The sequence below is a fragment of the Carcharhinus amblyrhynchos genome, chromosome X (genome assembly GCF_965287045.1).
Source record: "Carcharhinus amblyrhynchos chromosome X, sCarAmb.v2.hapA, whole genome shotgun sequence".
In the NCBI taxonomy this organism is placed as follows: Eukaryota; Metazoa; Chordata; class Chondrichthyes; order Carcharhiniformes; family Carcharhinidae; genus Carcharhinus; species Carcharhinus amblyrhynchos.
The window spans coordinates 14,162,351-14,172,743 of record NC_137359.1 but is presented as its reverse complement, the minus strand read 5'-3'; the positions used below and the strand labels follow the sequence as shown (position 1 = coordinate 14,172,743).

Sequence of the window (10,393 nt, the reverse complement as noted above, 5' to 3'; positions counted from 1 at the left end):
ACAGTCCAAAGGTGTGCTGATTAGGGTGCATTGGCCGTGCTGAATTCTCGCTCAGTGTACCCGAACAGGAGTGTGGCAATTGGAGGATTTTCACAGTAACTTCATTGCAGTGTTAGCGTAAGCCGACTTGTGAAACTAATATAAAAAACTTTAAAACTGAATTAATTCTGAGGGTGGCTGTTTCCCCTCCGTTTGGGAGCTGCCTCTTTTTTATTTGATCCTGATTTAATTTGAGTTGGTTTACTTGGTTGGCCCAAAAAGAGGGAGAGGGTGGCTGTTTAGGCATTTGTAATTATGGAAACGCTTTTACTTTAAGCTTCTATACCGAAAGAAGAAATTTAATCACTTCTTTTGTGAGAAATCTGGTGGATAAAATTTAGGATTCAACGCTTTCCCCATTGTATCAGAGTGCAGCCGGAACCTTTCGCCTTGGCCATTCCGGTGGGGGAGCACCTTCTGTGTCGGACAAGCAATGGCGGCCCCCATGTGTGAGGTGAAGCCTGAAGCCATGGAGATGGAAAATGAGCAGTGTGAGCCCGGAGCGGCGCCTTACGGCAATTTTATTAACTATTATCGTTTTAATCCTCCAGGGGAACGGTTACGACTGATTCCGGCCGCAGATTTAATGGAAGTGTTCCCGGCAGGAAGGACAGTGGCGCTGGACGTGGGTTGTAACTGTGGGGTAGGTCTGAGACTCTCGTTTTATTTATTAGTCACAAGTAGGCTGACATTAACACTGCAATGAAGTTCCTGTGAAAATCCCCCAGTCGCCACACTCCTGTTTGGGTACACTGAGGGAGAATTTAGCACAGACAATCCACCCTAACCAGCACGCCTTTCAGACTGTAGGAGGAAACCCACGCAGACATGGGGAAAATGTACAAACTCCACACAGATAGTGACCCAAGGCTGGCATTGAACCCAGGTCCCTGGCGCTGTGAGGTAACCCTGCTTACCACTGTGCTGCCTCTAGTTAGAATTGGCTGTCACCAGCCAGCAATGAATCTAAAAGGTCTTAAAGCTGCCGCTTCTGTTAACTTTCATATGATGTGGAGGCAGTTTTACTTAATGTAATTTTGATGCTTTAAATGTCATTGTTTTTGCAATGATTGCACATCTCCCTGATGTTGTAAGCAGTGATATTTTCAGTATGTCTTACTGTTGGCCTTTCCTGTGCTGTTGCTGGATTTAGTACGCCAAAAATTATATCCCATAACGTTCGAGCATAATTGATCGCAAATTGCTTTTCTTTTACAATGGTTAGCACAGCTATCTCAGCGCCAGGCATCCGGGTTTGATTTCCTGTTTGGGTCACTGTCTGTGTAAAGTCTGTATGTCTACCCGTGAAACTGAAAATCAAAGAGCTCCTGTCACCTGACCTGTCAATCATTCTTCCCCCTAACAATGCACAAGGTCATAAAATCCCGGACACTGCATTAGGCCCAGAGTAAAAATAAACAAAACCTCATTGAAGCAGCAATAAAAGGGCTTCTGAGCAGACAGCTTGGCAACAATGAAAAAAACCTGCTTGCAAAATACAGAGAATATGATTTAAAAAAAAAACATTTTTTCAAGGTGCACTAGCATCATGGGTAGAACTATCTTTGTCTGGTTCCATCCTTGTCTATTCTCCTGTAGCCAAGGAATCGCTGCAGCTTCTCTTTCTATTCCTGCACTGTTAACTCACGTCCCCAAGAATCTATCCTTGGAGCTCCTCCCGTTTCTGAGCTACATGCTGCCACGTGACCACATCTGAGAACATCATGTTGGGTTTTCAGATACTGAAAATGCCTAGATCTAAACCCTTAGCAGCAGCATCCCCCAACCTCTCTCTCTCTCTCTCTCAACCTATCCACTTTCTCGGATTAGTCTTGCCGCTGGGCCAGAAAATGTTCTCCCAATTTCAATATTGGGAAGTCCAAAACTATTGTCTTGGTCCTCGCCACAAACTCTGTTCGTGTTTCAAAATCCTTCCCTGACCTTGCTCCTCTCAACACCCTAACCTCGTATTCAAAAGGTGGCTGGATATCGCACTTGGGGCAAATGGGATCAAAGGTTATGGGGAGAAAGCAGGATTAGGCTATTGAGTTGGACAGTCAGCCATTATCATAATGAATGGCGGAGCAGGCTCGAAGGACTGAATGGCCTCCTCCTGCTCCTATCTTTTATGTTTACTGCTGCAACCTTTCCAGGTTTCTGCGCTCCTCTATTCCGGCATCTTGCAGGTCCCCTCTGATTTCAATTGCTCCACAATTAGTGGCTGTCTCTTCAGCTACCTGCTCTCATTCTCTCCCTAAACCTCTCCTTTCTGCAGCATTGACCAAACATTTGGTCACTCCTGTCTTGTATCCCTATATGCCATGGTGTCAAACATTGTTTGGTAACTGCCCCTGTGACGTGTCTTGCAGCAGATCTTAAGACCATAAGATACAGGAACAGAATTAGGTCACTTGGCCCATCGAGTCTGCTCCACCATTCAATCATGGCTGATATGATTCTCATCCCCATTCTCCTGCCTTCCCCCCATAACTCTTGATCCCCATATTGATTAAGAACCTATCTATCTCTGTCTTAAAGACACTCAGTGACCCGGCTGCCTCTGCGGCAAAGAGTTCCACGGATTCCCCACTCTCTGGCTGAAGAAATTCCTCCTCACCTCAGTTTTAAAGAATCGTCCCTTTAGCCTGAGGTTGTGCCCTCTGGATCTAGTCTTTCATACTAGTGAAAACATCCTCTCCACGTCCGTTCTATCTAGACCTCTTGGTATTCTGTTAGTTTCAGTTAGATCCTCCCTCATCCTTCTAAACTCCAACAAATATAGGCCCAAACTCCTCAATCGCTCCTCCAGGGATCATTCTTGTGAATCCCCTCTGGACCCTTTCCAAGTCCAGCACATCCTTCCTTAGATATGGAGCCCAAAACTGCTCACGGTGCTCCAAATTGGATCTGACCAGTGCTTGCTTGTCATGTGACACGCCAAGCTAACTGGAATTCAGTTTGCTCGTGAGCCATAAACTCTGTCTTTGATTTTGATCTTCCTGTGTGTTGTTCTTGAAACTCTGTTTCAAAACTGTCAATGTCTTCCTCAGGATTTCAGCGTTGCCATGTATAAGCACCTTTGCGGTTTGCAAGAAAACCTGACGTGGATTTCTCCAGGTGTGGTGGACCTGAAGCTACTTGGTTGTGACATCGACGCTGATCTGATTCAAAGGGCCACTGAATCCAATTCCTTTCCTAAATCCATTTCGTACGTTACTTTGGATATCATGGACCCTGCTTCCCGAGAGGCTGTGTTAAAGCCTTACTTGGAGAAATTCAATTGCACTGCTTTTGACGTTTGCTTTTGTATGTCTGTGACAATGTGGATCCATCTCAATCACGGTGACCAGGGCCTGCTGGATTTCCTGCTCTGTGTATCGGGACTTTGCCAGGCCTTGCTTATAGAACCGCAGCCCTGGAAGTGTTACCGAGCCGCAGCCCGCAGACTGCGCAAGCTGGGCAAAAGCAAGTTTGACCACTTCAAAACCCTCATTATCAAAGGGGATGTGGCCCAGAAGATTCAGCAGTTCCTGATAACTGACTGCAAGATGGAACTAGTCCGCTCTTTTGGAAGCACCAGTTGGGACAGGCGTTTACTGCTTTTTAAAAAATGTTCCTTGAACTAAGACTGAATGAGCCAAACATTTCAAGCAGCTGCCATTCAATCACAAGACACTTTATTCTGCGTTTCACATTAAAACCTTTTTTAAAAACCACACTAAGACTATTTTTTTTTTTGTTGAGACTCGACTATAGCATGGCATGGTGGCACAGTGATTAGCACTGCTGCCTCTCAGTGCCAGGGACCTGAGTTCAATTCCTGCCTTGGGTCACTGTGCAGAGTCTGCATGTTCTCCCTGTGTCTGAGTGGGTTTCACAGTGGTTAGCACTGCGGCCTCACAGCGCCAGGGACCCGGGTTCAATTCCTAGCTTGGGTCACTGTCTGTATGGAGTGTGCACGTTCTCCCCGTGTCTGCGTGGGTTTCCTCCGGGCGCTCCGGTTTCCTCCCACAGTCAGAAAAACATGCAAGTTAGGGGTGCGTTAGCTGTGCTAACGTCTCCCTCAGTGTACCCGAACAGGAGTGTGGCGACAAGAGGGTTTTCATAGTACTTCATTGCAGTGTTAATGTAAGCCTACTTGTGACACTAATAAATAAATTTCAAACTTATTGTTTCCCTTGAGAAGACATTAAGTTAACTGGTCTATAATTATCCAGCTTTGCGTTTTTATTGCAAATGGTTGCCAAAACACTGAAATATAATATCTATAAACCCTCTAATGTAACATCCATGAATTTGGCTGTTCCTTTTTCCTTTTTTCCCCATCTCTTGCAGGATCCTAGGATGCATCCTGTTAGTCCTGGCACCTTGTCCTTCAGCCAAACTAACTTTTCCTGTACTTTTCCTTTATTGGTTTTTAAACCAGTTTGGGGTTTGCCTCCTCCCCATACCCTTCTCATTTGTGAATGCTGAAGTGAAGGTGTTTAATTTTAAGTATTCCTGTTAATTTTTCTGCTAAACCTCTATATCTCTCTCACTGATGCTGTATATTTTGGCCCTGGAGGGAGTGCAGAGGAGGTTTACTAGGCTGATACCGGAGTTGAGGGGATTGAGCTATGAGGAGAGGCTGAATAAACTAGGCTTGTACTCGTTAGAGTTTAGAAGAATGAGGGGAGATCTCATTGAGACGTATAAGATGATGAATGGGATGGATAGGATAGAGGTGGAGAGACTCTTCCCGCTCAAAAAAGACAGTAGGACTACGGGGCACAGCCTCAAGATAAAGGGGAGGCGGTTTAGAACGGAGTTGAGGAGGAACTTCTTCACTCAAAGGGTGGTGAATCTCTGGAATTCTCTGCCTGTTGAAGTGGTGGAGGCTGCCTCGCTAAATATTTTTAAGAAGCGGGTTGATGGGTTCTTGATAAGAGAGGGGATTAAGGGTTATGGGGAGAGGGCGGGAAAGTGGAACTGAGCCACAACAGATCAGCCATGATCTTATTGAATGGCGGGGCAGGCTCGAAGGGCTAGATGGCCTACTCCTGCTCCTATTTCTTATGTTCTTATGTTCTTCCTCCAAAATTCACAGCAATTTCTGGAGTCCGGCGCACATTCAAATCGGGAAATCCAGACACTGCAGTCAGTAATTCTAGCTTCCCCATCATGTAAAAACCCTGGGGAAAAGTTACACCCTACAGCGCACCATGTTCAGAATTACCACTAAACATCCTCCTCACTGGCCCCACTAAAACAAATTATATACTTGAATTTTTTAGTTTTATCAAGAAAACTAGGCAGCAGAGGTTGCTGGATCTTTGCAGGCAGTTTTCTTTGAGGTCAGTGGCAAATCACTGCCACCTCGCTGCTCACCGCACAATCTGGGCTCATAAAATGATTCTGTGTTTCGACTAAACTTCAGGCCTCATCCATCCCGAAACCTGCCCAGGGTTGATGGACTGTGACGTGCCCCTTGCCCACTCCGATTTGCGTGGTAGGCGGGGCAGTAAAATTCCAGCAGTGTTCTCAGGGTGGCACACTGGCATAGCGATTAGCACTGCTGCCTCACAGCGCTAGGGACCTGGGTGCGATTCTGGCCTCGGGTCACTGTCTGTGTGGAGTTTGCACATTCTCTCTGTGTCTGCGTAGGTTTCCTCCCACAGTCCAAAGATGTGCAGGTTAGGTGGATTGGCTGTGATAAATTGCCCCTTAGTGTCCAAAGATGTGTAGGTTAGGTGGATTGGCTGTGGTAAATTGCCCCTTAGTGTTGGGGGATTAGCTAGGGCAAATGCATAGGCTTATGGAGTTAGGACCTGGGTGGGATTGTGGCTGATGCAGACTCGATGGGCCAAATGGCCTCCTCCTGTACTCATGATGTGGGTATGCCGGCGTTGGACTGGCGTAAACACAGTAAAAAGTCTGACAACACCAGGTTTTAGTCCAACCTATTTATTTGATAATATATATTAAATCAAATATATATATATTATATCAAATAATATATTATCAAATAAATAGGTTGGACTAAAACCTGGTGTTGTCAGACTTTTTACTCCTCCTGTACTGCAGGATTCTATAAATGTTGGAGCTAAAATGTTGGAGCTACGACATCTTCTCCGGAGTCTTCAACATATCATTGATGAAGACGAACATCTGATAGCCAAGTTCCACACACATGGGGACGGTGTCAACAGGGATCTTGGGTTCATGTCGCACTATCTGTAACCCCCATGACTTGCCTGGGTTTGCAAAACCTCACTTACTGTACTGTCTGGAGACAATACACATCTCTTTAAACTGTGATCAGTGCTCCTTCCACTCACACTGTCAGCCACTTCAGGTCTTGAACAGCAGGTTAGGTGTAAGGATTCGCATTTTAATCAGTAATCTCTAAACTGTCTGTGCTTTATATGCTCTGTCTGAGGCCAGAACTCTCCATTCACCTGACGAAGGGGGTAACCCCGAAAGCTTGTGAGTATATTATCAAATAAATAGGTTGGACTAAAACCTGGTGTTGTCAGACTTTTTACGGAGCTTGCTGTAACCAGTGCTTACCACAAGGTGTCACCAATGTGCCATTTCTGTCTCAGAAGATGTGCACCATCTCAGCAGTGTCTTACTGAGCCAGCCTGTCAGATGTGACACATGATTGAAGAAGTGCTGACAAAATGCAATCCTGCCTCAGCTATTAGTGCGGGAAAAGATCAATGATGGAACGTCCTCCTTTGAATTGGATTCAAAGTTCCATCTGCTCTTGTTTCTGGTTTTCTCTGGTTGCCACCCTTTACTTTGTCAGCTTGTTTCTTTGCTCGCTCTGCGGTAGCTTCTTTCATCCTCAGTACGGGCGACACCTTTGGCTGGTTATTGAAACAGGTGTGCAGCTTCAGCCGCCGCAGATGAGACCATGCCTGATGGCCTGGGAGTGGTCAGCCACTTGGTTTTGTTTTGGAAGATCGTTCCCATCCAAACCTCCCTCCCGTACATTGAATGGGAACTCATGGGAGTCAGTTAAAGAAAAGGAGGTTACCATTGATTTGATTTATTATTGTCACATGTATTGGGACACAGTGAAAAGTATTGTTTCTTGTGCACTATATAGACAAAGCATACCGTTCATAGAGTACATGGGGAGAAAGAAAGGAGAAGGTGCAGAATGTAATGTTACAGTTGTAGTTCGGGTGTAGAGAAAGATCAACTTAATATTTGATTTGATTTATTATTGTCACGTATTGGGATATAGCGAAAAGTATTGTTTCTTGCGCACTATACAGACAAAGCATACCATTCATAGAGGAGGAATGGAGAGGGTGCAGAATGTAGTATTACAGTCACAGCTAGAGTGTAGAGAAAGATCAGCTTAATATCTGATTTGATTTATTATTGTCACATGTACTGGGATACGGTGAGAAGTATTGTTTCTTGCGCACTATACAAAGCATACTGTTCATAGAGAAGGAAAGGAGAGAGGGCAGAATGTAGTGTTACAGTCATAACTGGAGTGTCGATAAATATTGCATTGTTAGAGACTTTAAAAGAGGTAGAATAGAGTTTGGGAAGCATAAAACGAGAGTAAAAGATAGAATTTGAGGGGATGCTGGGGACAGCTCTCAAGAAGTCGTCTCACTCAGGTGCCATCTTGAATCTCTGGTAGTTGTACGCCTGTGAGGTCTAAATGCGGTTGAGAATTTTGAATTAAAGGCATTGGTTGATAGGAAGCTCCCCCACTGGTAGTAAGCCTTCAGCTGTCTGGGCTTTAAACCCTAAAATTCTCTCCCTCAATCCTTTTATTCCTCTACCCCAACATTAAAAGGGACAGACTTACATCTATTTGGCATCTTTCGTGACCACAAGTTCTCCCAGAGCACTTTTCAATCAATCTCAATTACAGGATACAATGCAACGTACACTTTGTGTCAAACATAACAGCCTCTTGGTGGACTGTGGCAGGCAAGCCTTGGACAGTGGTCTTTCCCTGTTCAGCCTCTGTGGCAGCAACACCAAGCTTCAGTGTGTCCCACAGCACAGAGTGCTAGATGTTGGAAGGTAAAATTAAAACATGAAAAGTGAAGGAATTCTGGGGTTTTTAACTTCCTGGGTTGCTGTCCATGAGAAATGATTAGTGCTGGTCTGCAACATTCCATCATCGAGAGCTCTTCTGCACTGGACCAACAGGTTTTGGGCAGAACAAAGGATGTCTTTCACCGAGTGGATACTCCTCCGGCTACAATTGAGTTAATCTTGTGCAGTTGTGGGAACAGCCTGTCGTGCACAAGAGTCCTGCTGGGATGAACCTCGACAAATACCACCCCACCCATGTTGGGTGGCACAGTGGTCAGCACTGCTGCCTCACAGTGCCGGGGAGCTGGGTTCAATTCCGGCCTTGGGCCACTGTCTGTGTGGAGTTTGCACATTCTCCCCATGTCTGCGTGGGTTTCCTCTGGGCACTCCGATTTCCTCCCACACTCCAGAGATGTGTCGGTTAGGTGGATTGACCATGCTAAATTGCCCCATAGTGTCCAAAGATGTGTAGGTTAGGTGGATTGGCCATGCTAAATTGCCCCTTAGTGTCCAAAGATGTGTAGGTTAGGTGGATTGGCAATGCTACATTGCCCCTTAGTGTCCAAAGATATGTAGGTTAGGTGGATTGGCCATGCTAAATTGCCCCTTAGTGTCCAAAGATGTGTAGGTTAGGTGGATTGGCCATGCTAAATTACCCCATAGTGTCCAAAGATGTGTAGGTTAGGTGGATTGGCAATGCTACATTGCCCCTTAGTGTCCAAAGATATGTAGGTTAGGTGGATTGGCCATGCTAAATTGTCCCTTAGTGTCCAAAGATGTGGAGGAAAGGGGGAATTAGCAGGGCAAATATATGGGGTTATGGAATAAGGCTTGGGTGGAATGCTCTGTCGGTGCAGTCTTGATGGGCCAAATGGCCTCCTTCTGCACTGTCAGGATTCTATGAGCACCACCTGAATATGTGCAGGAGTGGCACAAGAGGCTAGACTGAGCCAAGGGTGACAGCAAGTCCTCATTGGCATTCAGTGGTGAGTTCTTTGTGATATTTGGTTGGTGATGTGCTCTGAACCGGAGCACCTTTTCTGCAATCTTCACTCAGTTGGCATTATCCACGTGCTCCTAGCTCAGGTCTGAATGTAGAGCAAAGTTACTGAATTCTATTCCAGTAGCATTCCTGAATCCCAAACTCGGGGGAATGCATTGTATCAGTGTGAAACTTGAGACAATGTACACGGTCCCAGCCATTGATGTAGACAGTAATCAGCTTTGAGTTTGCATGATAGTTGTTGTTTAGGCACAAATCAAACTGCAAGGAGCAATTGTTGTGGTGATTCAAGCCCTGATTAATGTTTCTGGTATGCAATCAGTGTCAGGAATCTTCACGATCCATTTTAATTACACAGGAAAGGAAATATAAATTAAAGCAGATTTGCAACAGGAGACACAGAGGAAATGAGGTGGTACAGTGATTAGCACTGCTGTCTCACAGTTCGATTCCCGGCTTGGGTCACTGTCTGTGTGGAGCTTGCATGTTCTCCCCAGGTGTCCTCCCACATTTCACTGTATCCCAATACATGTGACAATAATAAATCAAAGCAAATCATTGAGATTTGAAGAATTGAGTTCAACAATAAGTAAATATAAATAAAAAGCGATATAGGAATAGTCCTTGAGTTGTGAGGAGTAGATGATGAATGTTGGGGCCAGTACAGATTGATTCCAGCAATTGATTTTTTGGTTCAGGTGTTCAGCTTGGTCTGGGCTCCTCTGCCCAAGACCACAAGGAACTACAAAAGGTCATGAATGTAGCCCAGTCCATCACGCAAACCAGCCTCCCATCCATTGACTCTGTCTACACTTCCCACTGCCTCGGAAAAGCAGGCAGCATAATTAAGGACCCCACACATCCTGAACATTCTCTCTTCCACCTTCTTCCATCGGGAAAAGGATACAAAAGTCTGAGGTCACGTACCGACCGACTCAAGAACAGCTTCTTCCCTGCTGCTGTCAGACTTTTGAATGGACCTACCTCACATTAAGTTGATCTTTCTCTACACCCTAGCTATGACTGTAACACTATATACTGCACTCTCTCCTTTCCTTCTCTATGAATGGTATGCTTTGTCTGTATAGTGCACAAGAAATAATACTTTTCACGTATGTTAATACATGTGACAATAATAAATCAAATCAAAGCAAACCTTTTGTTCGATAGTGAACTCAGTTCTTTTTTCAGATACAGCCCTTCTGCTGGCTGATTGACTTTCACAGTCAGAAAGAGAGTTTTTAATGATTTGATTTATTATTGTCACATGTATTGGGATACAGTGAAAAGTATTGTTTC

The 10,393-nt window shown here is 45.0% G+C and overlaps 1 protein-coding gene across 1 annotated transcript; it reads left to right on the top strand.

Moving 5' to 3' along the window:
* Nucleotides 1–291: 291 nt before the first annotated feature.
* Nucleotides 292–3,755, top strand: bcdin3d (BCDIN3 domain containing). The gene is made up of 2 exons (XM_080218029.1): nt 292–682; nt 3,090–3,755. The coding sequence occupies exons 1-2, from the start codon at nt 473–475 to the stop codon at nt 3,663–3,665; spliced, it is 786 nt and encodes a 261-aa protein (XP_080074155.1). The 5' UTR covers nt 292–472; the 3' UTR covers nt 3,666–3,755.
* The last annotated feature ends 6,638 nt before the right edge of the window (nt 3,756–10,393 follow it).